This window comes from Lucilia sericata, unplaced genomic scaffold (genome assembly GCF_015586225.1).
Source record: "Lucilia sericata isolate MDLA Ls3-8-SP2 unplaced genomic scaffold, ASM1558622v1 Contig001638F_arrow, whole genome shotgun sequence".
Taxonomy (NCBI): Eukaryota; Metazoa; Arthropoda; class Insecta; order Diptera; family Calliphoridae; genus Lucilia; species Lucilia sericata.
The window spans coordinates 32,048-48,174 of NW_023995552.1; the positions used below are offsets into that span (position 1 = coordinate 32,048).

Sequence of the window (16,127 nt, forward strand, 5' to 3'; positions counted from 1 at the left end):
GTACCTAAAGGTTGAAAATTTAAGTTTCCTATGAGGCTCATTCATTTTTTACACACATTTTTACAGAATTTTTTTTTTATTATTTGTTTTTTAAATATATTCACTCAATAGCTATGATCAACAATTAAAAAAAAAAGACATTAACTATTTTAACTCTTAACAGTTTTAAGATTTATTTACTTTTCTTTAAATATGTTTCTTTGTTTTAGTACTTATTTTGTATATTTTTTTTAAGATGAGGTCTAATTGTTTTTTTTTGCATAAAGATTAAACAACTATTGAAAACAAATTGTAATTTGGAAAAACAGATAACTGGAAGATACATATATAAATATGGAGATAGTATGATCCTTAAAGAAAATCACATCAAATTTGAACCTTTCGCCACTGGTTCTGTAGAAGTGATTCTAGTTCAATGAAACTTTTCTATAACCAGATCTTAAGTCAGTGATTTTAGTTTGAATTTATCGCCCTCATAACTAGCTCTAGGAAAGCCATAGATAAAAAATCTTAAATTTTCCGTAATGGCCAGTAGTTATTTCACACATTACTTGATAATGAGTGATCTTTATCAACCACATTATCTCATTGAGCTAAATAAGAACAGGCGTCAGAAAATAGCTTATACTTTTACTTAGTTAAAATAAACTAAAACCGATATTACTCGGTATTTATAGATTAATCCACCTTTTTCGGAAATTCTCCCATAGAGATTTTATAGTTGCTTCCCTTGCATTCCACTAAAGTCAGACGACATGTCCTGTGTTCTTAAATTCCTTTTTTACAAAAGTCCTATACCTTTCCACAGACCGAAGTTCTGGACAGTTTTTGGATTTGCCCCTCGTGGTTGAAAATTTTCATTATTGTTTGAATACTACTTAACAGCCTATTTTCATAGTGGCATGATGCCAAATCGGCCTAGAAAACGAAGAAACTATGATCTCTTTAAAAATAGCTGTGTACATAGTCTTGTATATAGTCCAGAATATAATTTTGTATATAGTCCAGACTATAGTCTTGTATATAGTCCAGTCTATAGTGCTGACTATGGTTCAGTCCATAGTCCAGTCTATAGTCCAGATTGTAGTGCAATCTATAGTCTTGTCTATAGTCCAGTCTATGGTCCAGACTATATTACAGAATATAGTCTTGTCTATAGTCCAGACTATAGTTTTGTCTATAGTCCAGACTATAGTCTTGTCTATAGCATTTACTATAGTCCAGACTATAGTCTTGTCTATAGTCCAGACTATAGTCTTGCCTATAGTCCAAACTATAGTCTTGTCTATAGCATTGACTATAGTCCAGACTATAGTCTTGTCTATAGCATTGACTATAGTTCAGACTATAGTCTTGTCTATAGCATTGACCATAGTCCAGACTAAAGTCTTTCCTATAGTCCAGGCTATAGTTTTGTATATAGACCAGACTATAGTCTTTTATATAGCCCAGACTATAGTTTTGTATATAGTCCAGACTATAGTCTTGTATATAGTCCAGACTATAGTCTTGTATATAGTCCAGACTATAGTCTTGTATATAGTCCAGACTATCGTTTTTACTATAGTCCAAACTATTGTCTTATCTATAGTACAGACTATTGTCTTGTCTATAGTCTAGACTTAAGTCCAGTCTATAGTCCAGACTATAGCCCAGTCTATAGTCCAGAATATAGTCCAGTCTATAGTCCCGATTATAGTCCATGCTATAGTCCTGTCTATAGTCCAGATTATAGTGCAGTCTATAGTCTAGATTATAGTCCAGATTATTGCCTTGTCTATAGTCCAGACTATAGACTTGTCTGTAGTCCAGACTATAGTCTTGTCTGTAGTCCAGACTATAGTCTTGTCTGTAGTCCAGACTATAGTCTAGTCTGTAGTCCAGACTATAGTCTTGTCTATAGTAAAGTCTTGTCTGTAGTCAAGGCTATTGTCTTGTCTATAGTCCAGACTATAGTCTTGTCTATAGTCCAGACTATAGTCTTGTCTATAGTCCAGCCTAAAGTTTTTCCTATTGTCCAGACTAAAGTCTTTTCTATAGTCCAGACTAGAGTCTTTCCTATAGTCCAGACTATTGTCTTATCTATAGACCACACTATTGTCTTGTCTATAGTCCAAACTATTGTCTTGTATATAGTCCAAACTATAGTCTTGTCTATAGTCCAGACTATAGTCTTGTCTATAGTCCAGACTATAGTCTTGTCTATAGTCTAGACTATAGTCTTGTCTATAGTCGAGACCATAGTCTTGTCTATAGTCCAGACTATAGTATTGTCTATAGTCCAGACTATAGTCTTGTCTATAGTCCAGACTATAGTCTTGTCTATAGTCCAGACTATAGTCTTGTCTATAGTCCAGACTATTGTCTTGTCTATAGTCAATATAACGAAAATTTGAATTTTCATTTCACAAAAAAAGTGTGTATAGGTTTTGTACTGACTCACTCCTTAATAGAAATCAGTTCCAAACGCAAATGGTTAAAATAAAATAAAGCTTAATGAGACGAATTTGTTTCTGAATAAAAATTTAGTAACCAGAATGTGTAAAAGTTGTTTTCTGTAACTAAATCAAGCGTTTATTAATGATAAATCTTGAACAAACTCAGTTATCTCTGTAAAAAAAGCTTCCAGTTAGAAAAGTTTTGTTTTCAATAAAAAAAAAGTTTTGAAATTGTTTCTTTGATTTTCCTAAATACTTAGGACAGCTACTCTAAAAACTTTTCAATAATTCTATTAAAAAAAAACTAAATAAAACTTTTCATACTTTCAATAATTTTAAATTTATTATTATTTTTTTAAATTTGTAAAAGAAAGAAGAAAAAAACACAAAAAATAGCTGCAATACGTTAAATTACGTCAATATGTTCCTACGAAAAAAAAAAAATAAATATATTTTTAATAATTAATATACTTAAGAAGGTTTAAATATAAACAACAAATAAGACAAGAAAACAAAAAAATACTTAAAAAAATCATAAGTTATTAATTAAAAAAACAAAAAAAAAAAAGAACCAAAATTATTAAAACATAAAGAATAAGTTTTTTTTAAATTAAACAAAAACAGTTTAAATTTTAAGACAAAACACAATTGTTTTCAACATAAAACACAATATATTAATTTAAAAAAGAAAAAAATAATAAAATTAAAAATTAAGAAAAAAAAAACACACTTATTGAAGCTATGAAATGGTTGAAAGAAAAAAAAGTAATATATTGACCCCTTTTTAAAATATGTTTAATTTAAAAGAAAAATAATTTTATTTTTTAAAAACATTAATAATTTAGTATGTTTAAGATTTAAGTAATTAATTTTTTTTATTAATTAAAAAAAAACAAACAATATTTAATGCTATAACAAGAAATTTTAAGTTCCCATTATTATTTAAAACAAAATAAATATTTAAACACTACACAACAAAAATATAAAAAAAATATATTTTTATTTTAAATTATTAATAAAGGTTTTATTTAAACAAAAAAAAAGAAATGCATGAAGTTTTCTTTCTTTTAAAACAAAATTTCTAAAAAAAAATAAACAAAAACATTTCGGAAGGTTAAAATTTTAATTTATGATATTAAAGGTTTAAAACAAAAAAATAATAAATTAACCATTTTATAAACTACTCATATATAATTATATATTAAAAAAAAAACAAGGCACAATTTTCCACATAACCAATAACAAAAATAAGACAAACAATTATTTAATTAGTTTTAATTAAAAATAATTAAAAAAAAAGTAAACCAGATATTTGGCCATAATCATTTTTAGTACGGGAAATTCAAATAAAATAATAAAAAATAAATAAATTCCAAAATAAAAAAATAAAATAAACTGCAACACAAAAAAATAAATAAAAAAAATTATATTAAAATAATAAATTTAAAAAAAAAATATTTTAGGCCGCCTAATTAAGGACACCAAAACAGAGGACAGAAAAAAAACAACTTTTTAGGTTTATTTTGAAAGAAAAAAAAAAAAAAAAACAACAAAAAATTTAAAATTTAAACAAAATAAAAAATAAAATTTACAAAAAATGCATATCATAGCTGTAAATTATGAAGATTAATTAACAACAATTGAACAGAAGAAATAAACCCCCAAAAAAAAAAACATTTACTTAAAACAACCCCCCCCCCCCACTTCAAGAAGAAATTATAAAAACAAAAAATATTAAAAATATATAATTTTTCCCCCGCAATAAATTATTAAGTAAAAAAAAATACAAGGTTGCAAATTTAGAGATGATGCTAAAACTTAAACATATTTAGATGAAAAAACCTCAGTAAAAAAATATTTAAAACACAAGAAAAAAAAACAAAAAATATTATTATAATAATAATGATAAATAACCTTTAAAGAAAAAAATGCGCCGTATTGAAGCTAAAACAAAAAAAAAAACAACAACAAGAAAAATTACTGATTAAACAAAATATGAAACTGATTTTTATTGTAAAGAAAACGTGTTACGTTTTTTTCTACATATTTTATTTTTTGCATAAAAAATAGTTATAAACCAAAATATAAAAAAACGATAAAAAAACAACAAAAAAATATATGAAAAAATAAGAAAAAAAAAAAAACATTTTGAACAACCAATAAACATTAAAATATAAAAAAACAAATAAATTTTGTTAGTATTTTTCATTAAAAGTACCGCAAGAAGCGATACTAACTTCTTAATATGCAAACAGTAGCATTATAGCAACCCGATTACTATAGGACTGTAATAAATTCGATTCTATTTTCTGCTAACTTTAGTGATTCAGCCATATAAGGTGGATCAACTATAGTCTTAACTATTGAACAGTGTATAGTCTGAATCAGAAATCAGTCTATAAACTTGACTATAAAATAGTCAATAACCTTGACACCATATCAATTTCTAATCTTGATTTTAGCTCCTAACTGTAGACCAGTCTACCGTTCTTAACTGTAGATAGTCTATAGTCTATAGTGTTGACTATAGATCTTATAGGCTTGACTAGATAAGTCTTCACTATTGAACAGTGTGAATCAGAGATCAGTCTAGAAACTTGACTCCAGATCAATTTCTAATCTTGATTTTAGATCGGTCTATAGTTCTTAACTGTAGATCAGTCTATAGTGTTGACTATAGATCAGTCTATAGGCTTGACTAGTTAAATCTTCACGATTGAACAGTCTATAGTCTGAATCAGAGATCGGTCTAGAAACTTGACTATAAATTACCAATAACCTTGACTTCAGATCAATTTATAATCTTGATTTTAGATCAGTCTATAGTTCTTAACTGTAGATCAGTCTATAGTGTTGACTATAGATCAGTCTATAGGCTTGACTAGTTAAGTCTTCACTATTGAACAGTCTATATTCTGAATCAGAGATCAGTCTAGAAACTTGACTCCAGATCAATTTCTAATCTTGATTTTAGATCAGTCTATAGTTCTTAACTGTAGATCAGTCTATAGTGTTGACTATAGATCAGCCTATAGGCTTGACTAGTTAAATCTTCACTATTGAACAGTCTATAGTCTGAATCAGAGATCAGTCTAGAAACTTGACTATAAATTACCAATAACCTTGACTCCCGATCAATTTCTAATCTTGATTTAAGATCAGTCTATAGTTCTTAACCGTAGTTCAGTCTATAGTTCTCAACTATAGATCAGTCTAGTTGACTAGTTAAATCTTCACTATTGAATAGTTTGAATCAGCGATCAGTCTAGAAACTTGGCTATAAATAAGTCAATAACCTTGACTCCAGATCAATTTACAATCTTGATTTTAGATTTGTTTATAGTTCTTAACTGTAGATCAGTTTATAGGCTTGACTATAGATCAGTCTGTAGGCTTGTCTAGTTTAATCTTCACTATTGAACAGTCTATAGTCTGAATCAGAGATCCGTCTATAAACTTGACTATAAATTAGTCAACAACCTTGACTCCAGATCAATTTCTAATATTGATTTTAGATCAGTCTATAGTTTTTAACTGTAGATCAGTCTATAGTGTGGACTATAGATCAGGCTTGACTATATAGTAGACTATAATCACTAGTTCACTATTGAACAGTTAAAAATAGATAAGACACTGTGGACTAAGATACCATTAGTACATTCTTGGTAATGCTTTGAAATTAAACTGTCAAAATCAATCATATTTTGATGATTTCGTTTAACCATTAAATGACAACCTTATCAACAATTCGAGAGGTAAAACATATACACACTTTTCTAGCTCAAACTTATCGCTGGTCCAACAAATTGTATATTTTTTCATCACATTAACTTTAAAATGAATGTGAGATATTATCTTTCTAAATCAGATATTTTCAACTGTTATTTTGGTTAAAATGGACTCAGAGAAAATGAAATAATTAAAACTGGGCTATCATAACTAACTATCATAGCAAAGGATCTGAAGGGTTATCTTCCACACAAGATGAGGGGACCCGATCATTACGAAATTCGACTGGGTCATCAAACCTTCTATTAAACTTGTAAGTTGGTTAGTTAGTTTGAAAGGAGTATGTACATAGATCAAATCCGAAGAAAAACATCTAGGCCTGTATCGGGTCTGTTATGCGCTCCTTAGCCAGTGCCTCAGATGGGAATCTAACCCACTACCTCCGGTCTACTAGCTTAGAACACTAGCATTTTAACCCTTTTTCAGAAGTTTCATCTTTAGTGAAATATCTTGACTTATCACATAGACGGACGGATGGAAGGATGGACAGGGGGAATTTGCTAATCGACTCAGAAAATAATTCAGATTGATATAATTTTAGTTGGATATAGGACTTTGGGTATTACAAACACAAACGCATAATACCCTCTCAAGTATAGTAAAATAAAAAAGTTATTTAAATCGAGTCAACATTTTACCATCATATTATCTTAACGAAAATTTCAAACTCTTTTGTAATTACAAATTCAAAAGTAAACAAATTATAATTATACTATGATTATACCAAAATATATACTTTTAACACAACAAAAAAAAAAAAGAGATCCTTACAGTTTTTCCCTACAGGATAACAATACAATGGTAAGCTTTAGCAAAACCAAAAAACAATAAATTAAAATAAACATTATAGCATTATATCTTTAGAATATCTGCCTAAAATATTTTTTTAGTTCAAATTTTTAGTTTGACAACTCCTATTTTCATATTTGTTTAGTAAAATCATCTTAATAATTAAATGTTTTTTTTTAACTAAATGTTGTGTGTATTTATAATTAGACGCATGTTTATCTACATTTTATAATAAAATATTGGCTTTTTAATTTTACAAATGATACAAAAAAAGTAAACCTTTAAACCTTGAAATCCTATAAACATATAAAATACCCTCAATTGCCTACTAATACTAATATTGATTATTTATTTCTTTATTTTTTGTTTTTATTTTTTTTTTTAACATCCAACAAAAGCTGTTACGTAATTTTGGTATGGCCACCAGATGTCCTACGCCATTTGCTTTTCCCTTTACACCTTTGGGTTTGAGTTTATTTGATATTGATCCGTCCAGAATATTAACCATGTTGCATCATCAAACTTGGTTAGCAGAGGAAGCTTTAAGGTAAAATAATTCAATTACATATAAACAAAAAAAACATTTTTTTGTACTTAACAAAAAACTCATTATAGAAATCGCGGTTTGCTAACACCACCTCCTACATCTAAGGACTTTAGCCAACGTTTTAATCCTTTAAGCGATTTACTTTCCAAAGATTATCATGCCAATCATATGCATCTTAACACTGCCGATTTATTAGCTAGATCCTCATTATCATCAGCAGCTTTAGCTGCCACCGCATCCTCTGCAGCCCATTTTGGAGGGCCTACCGATTTAGCTAGTAAACAAACACAGCAACACCGTTCCACACCACAGCAACAGCAGTACAAACAACAACAACAGCAACCACCTTTTAATATACGTTATCCGTCACCAGCTGCATTTTTTCATCAGCAACATCATCAACAACAATTGCAGCAACAATTACAAACACAAAAACTAACCAAGTCAACTAGACAAAGCACACCCTCACCTCAACAAACTGCCACCTCCAGCGGTCCATCCCTGTTGAGTGCTTCATCTTCGACATCCTTATCATCTCTACACAAAAGCTCCGAAAGATCTATAACCCCCTGTCACAAAGACGATGACAATGATGGCGTTATCGAATTGACAACCAGCCATCATGATGAAGCTGCTGCTATAAGAGATCGTGATAGTGGCAATTCAAGTGCCGCCACTACCAGTTCCATTACCTCATCGATGCTTTATAAAGATTCCTTAGAACAACTATTACAACGCCGTCATTCCAGTGGAATGATGACGGGTGAAGCGAGTTTAAAGTCGTATTCACAGCTCTTGCTGAATTCAACAACTCCAACTGATACCTCAAGTTGCAAGGAGAAAAGCTCCTCTTCATCTACCTCATCTACGCCACCACCGGCTCCAGGAACACCAGGACAATTGTCGCTCAGCCGCAGCAGTCTGCTGAAAAGTCCCTCGGATACCTCATCACTGTTTAGTGAGCCCATTGAGGAGGAGACCCGCTGTATAGTGTGCAATGCTCAGTTTCCCAATGTTTGGCTATTGGAACAACATGCCGCTCTGCAACATCCCCTTTTGGGACCAGGTGAGGAAAAACCTTTTATTTGTGAACAATGTGGTCAATCCTATCGATATCGTTCAGCTTATGCCAAACACAAAGAAACCAATCATCGGGCCCGTTTACCGGCGGATAAACTTTTTACATGTGACGTTTGTGGCATGCAGTTTCGCTATTTGAAATCGTTCAAAAAGCACAGATTGAATCATGCCTTAGAACGTTTACATGGCAAAAAGGGTAAGAATCCATTTGCTGCACATTTGCAACAACAGTTGCAGGAACACGAAATGGTCAGCAGTTCTCAGGAGCCGAATATGATGATGGCCGACACCGATACTGTCGAAGATTTGCGTATTAATATTAAAAAGGAGCGTGAGGAAGAGGAACAACAGCTGCAGCATCAGCAACAACAGCTTAAACACGATGATGAACAAGATGCCACCGTAGATTCCGCCGGTTTAATGAGTTATCAGGAAAATCAGACCTCGGCCAATACAACAATTCAGACCAACAGCAATGAGCCTAACATAAGCAGCTCTGAAGGAATACATAGTACAAATAAGAGGGTAAGTATGCTGGTTAATTTGCCCATAAAAAGGAAAAAGGATGTATATGTATTTATCTAATGTTACAGCCTCGTCTACTTCAAGCATCTCTAACCAGTCATATTGAAACGGATTCCTCCTATCACTCAAATCATCAACAGCAACATCCACCACCGCCACCACCACAACATCACCCACATACTCTGGTACATCACCCACACTTAGCACCTCAACTGCCTGGCCATTTGGCTCATAATATGTCGGCTATGGCTGCTGCAGCAGCTGCCGCAACCACACCCCAACATCAGCAACAAATGACACCTCAAACTGCACAGCAAGCAGCAGTGGCAGCTGCTGCTGCCGCCGCCAATTCCATGAATTCTTTAAATTCTCTTAATTCTATAACGTCACTAATCAATGCTGAACGTTTGCCCAACGAACAATTTTTGGGTCTTAATCCACAAGAAGCCTCTATACTCAATTTCTTACGGGTGGATGCTCAGGAAAGGCAAAGAGACAAGAGGTAAATGATGATTTTAAACGATATTTTTTCTCTATCCACCATCAAAAAAGAGAAGATCGAGATATGTCCGTCCGTCTGTCTGTTGAGAGCATTATAGGACAGTGAAGAGAGGACCTAGTAGGATGAAATTTTACCAAAATATTTTATGATGTTCAGAATCATTTCGTAATGAAAATAGGCTAAATCGCCCACCCATAAAAACATAAAGACCTGAATGTCTGTCCGTCCATCTTAAAACAAAGAGAACGATTGGCATGTGGGTTAAAATTAACCAAAATCGATAAAATGGCTTAAATCAAGATATAAATACATTCTAAATAAATGGTCTATGTGGGTTAAAATTAACCAAAATCGATAAAATGGCTTAAATCAACATATAAATACATATTAAATAAATGAAACATAAAATTTTTTAAAATTTAGACAATGTCTCTTAAAATGGACCTAATAGTTTAAACTGCTAAGTATTGAATAAAAAAATCCTAATTCCGATATAATTGTAGAACATTAAAAGTTTTGATGATGGATATATAAAATTCGGCTCAGTCGAATATAACACTTTTACTATTTTTGTATTCTACCATTTTTCTTACTTAGACCTCCTGCCTCCCGTTTTGCTTGCCCGTTCTGTGGTAAATGTGTACGTTCTAAGGAGAATCTAAAATTGCATGTACGCAAACATACCGGTGAACGTCCATTTGTTTGCCTCTTCTGCGGTCGTGCTTTCGGTGGCAAATCCGATTTAACACGTCATTTACGTATACACACCGGTGAAAGGCCCTATCATTGTGAATCGTGTGGCAAATGTTTTGCTCGTGCCGATTATCTCTCCAAACATCTAACTACACACATTCATAATGCTCCACGCTGAGATGAGGCGCGAAGGAGAAGACTCCTTCGCCGTTAGTTTTAATACAACTTTACAGCCCGTGAAAACAACTTAAAACTTAGATCAATTGTTAAACAGAGAAAGAAGGAAAATCAACAAATAAAAATTCAAAATATGTCGACATATGGATTTTAGCATAATACGTAAGATCTTGGGGTTTATATAGATTTTATATATATATAGATAAGATATGTATAGAGAAAATACTAAAGAAACAAAACTTATTTATAGTTTATGTTTCAAATTTTACACACAAAGTGGAATTGTAAAGATTTTAAGGAAATCTTTTACTTTTGATATTGTTTCATTTTTTTCTTTAATTATATTTTTTTTAACTATAATATATAAGATTTGATTTGTTTAGGTGTATAGATTTCATTCAAATTAATTATAGTAAAAAACTGAAATTCAATTTTCATTTGGCTTGCTAGTTGAGATGGGAACAAATTATGGGTATTATTTTATTACTTTTATAAATTACATTACTTTTTTTAATAACTTTAGTAAAAGTTTAGTAATAATAAAAAAAATAAATTTTATTTTTTGTCTTAAAGGCTCTAAATTGAAAATTAAGAAATATATATGATTAGGTACATATCTGAAACTTATTTTGGATTATAATTATAAAATTGATTTAAAAATGAATATTAATAACTAGCACTTTTTGTGGAGTAAAATTATAAGAAAATATTTTAAAAAATATTAATGTAACGAAAGAAATGTGGAATGTTATGGAATTTTGTTGCAATTAGGAAAATGTCCCTTTCAAGCAAAGATACCTAAAATGGTCCTTCGAACTACGAGGTAATAAAATTTCAATTGCTTTCAAAACATTACATTAGGAAGTTAAACTTTGATGTTAAATAACTTCCATATCTTCCCCTATATGCAAGTAAGGTTTGTGTTTTGAATGGTCCTTCGAACTACTACGTATACATATTTAAAACATGTTTTAATTAAAACAATCCATCAAATAGCCCTTTTTTGTGTGTGAGATCAAAATCATTTCAAGCAATGACACCTTTAATGGTCCTTCGAACTATGAAGTAATAAAACTTTAATTGTTTTCAAAACATTCTATTAGAAAGTTAAATATACATAGAATATCTATATCACTGCGGGTTCTTGGAACTCTTGATAAGTATTTTGGGTATCTTATTATCAACTACAACATGAGATTACATAACCTTTTCAGCAAAAAAAAACTTATCAATCGAAGCTTGCATTTCAAATTGAGGTATCTAGTATTGTCCTTCAAACTACAAAATTGAAACATACAATCCATCAAATAGCCCTTCTTTGTATGTGGGATCAAAGGCATTTCAAGCAAAGACACCTAAAATGGTCCTTCGAACTACGAGGTAATAAAATTTCAATTGTTTTCAAAACATTCTATTAAGAAGTTAAACTTTTTTGTTAAATAACTTCCATATGTATCTTCCTCTATATGCAAGTAAAGTTTGTGTTTTGAATGGTCCTTCGAACTACTACGTATACATATTTAAAAAATGTTTTAATTAATACAATACATCAAATAGCCCTTTTTTGTGTGTGAGATCAAAATCATTTCAAGCAATGATACCTTTAATGGTCCTTCGAACTATGAAGTAATAAAACTTCAATTGTTTTCAAAACATTCGATTAGGAAGTTAAATATACATAGAATATCTATATCACTGCCGGTTCTTGGAACTCTTGATAAGTATTTTGGGTACCTTATTATCAACTTCAACATGAGATTACTTAACTCTTTCAAATTGAAACATACAATCCATCAAATAGCCCTTCTTTGTATGTGGGATCAAAGGCATTTCAAGCAAAGATACCTAAAATGGTCCTTCAAACTACGAGATAATAAAACGTCAATTGTTTTCAAAACATAAGAAGATAATTTCCTTCTAATCAACAATATCTATATCACTGCCGGTTCTTGGTACTCTGGAAAAGTCATTCGGATACCTTATCAACTACAACATGATATTTTATAACCATTTCAATAAACAAACTTTTCAATCAAAGCTTGTCCCTCAAATTACAAAATTGAAACATACAATCCATCTAATAGCAATTCTTTGTATGTGAGATCAAAAGCATTTCAAGCAAAGATACCTAAAATGGTCCTTCGAACTATGAAGTAATAAAATTTCAATTTCAAAACATTCTTTAGAAAGTTTAACTTTTTTGTGAAATGACTTCCATCCATATCCTCCAATATATGCAAATAATGTTTGTGTTTTGAATGGTCCTTCGAACTACTAAGTATACAATCTTACATATTTAAAACATGTTTAAATTAATACAATCCATTAAATAGCACTTCTTTGTATATGAGATCAAAATCATTTCAAGCAAAGATACCTAAAAGGGTCCTCCGAACTACGAGGTAATAAAACTTCAATTGTTTTCAAAACATCTATTAGGAAGTTTAACTTTTTTGTTAAATAACTTCCATATCTTCCCCTATATGCAAGTAAAGTTTGTGTTTCAAATGGTCCTTCGAACTACGAAACATAAAATCTTACATATCGTACGCAAACGTGCCAAGTTTTATTCAATAAATTATACAGAAGTTAAAACCTGTTTTAATTAAAGCAATTAAAAAAATCACGGAAAAAAGTACAAGTTCAAGAATTGTTCCTAAGAATGTGTATTTGTTTTCGAAAGTTTTAGTTCATTAATGGACCTAAAATGGTCCTTCGAATTGCAAAATTTTTACAACATTAAGGTTTTTAAAAGAAAATACTTTCCAATCAAACAAAAATAACTTAAATAAGAACTAGTTCTAGAATTGTGTCTAAAAAGAAGTATTTGAACTGGTTTTGAATTCAAGAAAAGCTTGCATTTTTAATATAAAATGGTCCTACGAAGTGTAAAGTTTTAAAACTTCAAGAGTTGTTCGTTCTAAATGACTTAAGCAAATTCTTAGTTAGAGAAGCTTGTAGCACAAAGTTTACTAATCCAAAATGCTCCTTCAAATTTAAAAATTTCCAAATTTTTAAATTTTTTAAAACTTACAAACCACAAGGTTCTTAAACATAAATTGTTTTCAAAACATTCGAATAGAAAGTTAAATTTTATTGTTAAATAACTTTCGTGTCTACCCCTCTATGCAAGTAAAACACCTTTTTAAACAAAGTTTAGGTTTTAAATGGTCCTTCGAGCTACAAACTTCTAAAGCTTAAAGGCAATTTAACAAAATACTGAAACATGAACTGGTTTTAGAATTGTTCTTAAAAAGTAGTATTTGTTTGTGAAGGCTTAAAGTTCAAAAAAAACTTTTATTTTAAATTAAAGGATCTAAAATGGTTCTACGAACTGAACACAAATCAATTATTAAATTTCCTAACATTTCATGTTACTTCATGATAGTTCACAACACTAAATTACTAACAAAAAGTGCTTTAAAAGTAAAATTTCCTTTAGTTTATTATTTTTATTAGAATTTTATTTAATAATTTCAAAAAGAAAAAAAATTTTTGATTAAATTTTATGATTTGGTGCTGGATTGAGTTTAAGGAAAAAAGAAATAGGATTTACAAACAAAATTTTATGGGGCTTTACAAAATTATATTTTAAATAGGAAAAATATATATAAAAGAAAATTAAAACACTTACACACACACATCACAGTTGAGAGTTTTTCTTGAAAGTTACAAAAATAAAACTAAATTTGGTTTCAGATATAAATTAAAAACTAAAAACAAGCAAGAAAAGTATTAATTATTATTACAGAAAAAAAAAAACACTCAAACTATAAAAAGGAAAGAAACAAGTATTTAAAATCTAACTAATCTGCCGTTTATTTTAAAGATTTTATTTATTTTTTATTATAATTTAATTATGATTTGAATTATTTTTAATGTTTATTAAGAAACAAAATAAAACAAATCAAATGCAAAAAAAAAGAACCTAAATAGCCTTAAAAGAAGCATAATAGACAAATTTTTAAACACAAAAACTAAATAAAATAAAATAAAATAAATAGTTTCTTTTTTTTAATATTATTTTATACAAAAAACAAAATGCAATAATAATTATAAACTAAACTTAAAGAAATAATATTGTTAACTACTTTCTAATATTGATTATATACACAAATCTACAAAAACAAAATAGCAAAAAAGAGGCATAGCAATAGTTAAAAATTTTTTTTATTAAAAAAAATATATATATATTTAAAACAAATAGAGCAATATACAATAACTATTTTTTAAAACAGAAAAAAATATTTTTATGATTTTTTTTGTTTTTAAACTACCATAAAACAAAATAAATAAAAATATTTAAATAGTTTATTTACAAATACACAAATTTTTACTAAAAACCTAAACTTATTATATACAATTTTAAGCAGCCACCGCCAATAGTTAAATTTTTTTTATTTAACAATCAAACAAAAAAAAAAAGAATAATTTAATTAAAAATAGCTACATACTACAACAAACAATCAAATAATTGTTAAACAAAAACAACAACAATATAATCAAAATATATATTTAAACTAAAACACAAAACATTAACTACAACAAAAAAGAATATAATTAATACAAAACTGTGATTAAAAAAACAAAATAAATAGCACAAGTAACTTAAAACTAACAAAACAAAAACAATAGAAAATTTTATTTAATTTTTAGTTTATTAATTTTGTCTAATACAGAAAACATATGCAATTTTTTTATTTCTTATATATTAATAATATTTTTTTTATAAACAAAACCAATAAAAAACCTTAAACTAAATAAATGTAAAAAAAACAAACAATATTGAACCAAGAACATCGAATTAAAACTTAATGTAGTTTCAATAATTAAATAAAAACAAACAAAAAACCTAATTAAACACAAGAAAACCCTTTATGTATAAAAAAAACAAAGTAATTTAAAATATTTAAAAAATAATACAAACAAAATAAAACTAAAAAAAATTTTGCCGTACCAATGAATTAATTCTTAAAATAAAATAAAATCGAAAAACACACAAAAGTAATAAACTAAAAAATGTAAATGTTATAAAGTAAATTAAAATAAAAAAGCAAAACAGTAAATAATCAATTAACTACAAAAAAAAATTAAATAAATAAAAAAGTTAAAAAGAAAAAACTTTCACTGTGCCAAAAATATAAAAGTACCTCATAAATTGTAAAACATAAAAAACAGAAATTACATTAAAAATACCCGTAAACGAAATCAGAAAAAGAAACGGAATGAAAAGAAAGTTTTGTTTAAAGTTTTAAATTCTTTTTTTTAAGAACAATAGATTTTTAATTATTTTGTTTTAATAAATTATAAAATTGGTGTATATTTGTTTTTATAAATAATGTTTCATGTTAAAAATATCAAAAAAATTCTATTGTAAAAAAGAAAGTATTTTGTAAATGCACCTTTTAGATATTTGCTTTTAAACTGTTATTACTACATTAATTAAAAATATATATTTGTCCAATTTACAATTGGTATTGTTGTATCGAATTGTTGTATTGGAAAACAAAAGAAATAAAAATGACAACATACAACACTACGACACCGATTGTGAGTTGAACAACTTTAAGATCTATTTGTTAATTCA

At 28.6% G+C, this 16,127-nt stretch overlaps 1 protein-coding gene across 2 annotated transcripts; it reads left to right on the top strand.

Annotated features, from left to right (window-relative positions):
* The first annotated feature begins 4,544 nt into the window (after nucleotides 1-4,544).
* On the top strand, nucleotides 4,545-14,015 carry LOC119612248 (zinc finger protein 775-like). 2 transcript variants are annotated; one of them, XM_037968007.1, is made up of 5 exons: nucleotides 4,545-7,563; nucleotides 7,632-8,629; nucleotides 8,687-9,168; nucleotides 9,237-9,670; nucleotides 10,268-14,015. In XM_037968007.1, exons 1-5 carry the CDS (start codon nucleotides 7,433-7,435, stop codon nucleotides 10,539-10,541), a joined length of 2,319 nt encoding a protein of 772 aa, XP_037823935.1. In that variant the 5' UTR covers nucleotides 4,545-7,432; the 3' UTR covers nucleotides 10,542-14,015. The 2 variants fall into 2 exon arrangements, with proteins under 2 accessions (XP_037823935.1, XP_037823933.1); XM_037968005.1 differs by having other exon boundaries at nucleotides 7,632-9,168.
* The last annotated feature ends 2,112 nt before the right edge of the window (nucleotides 14,016-16,127 follow it).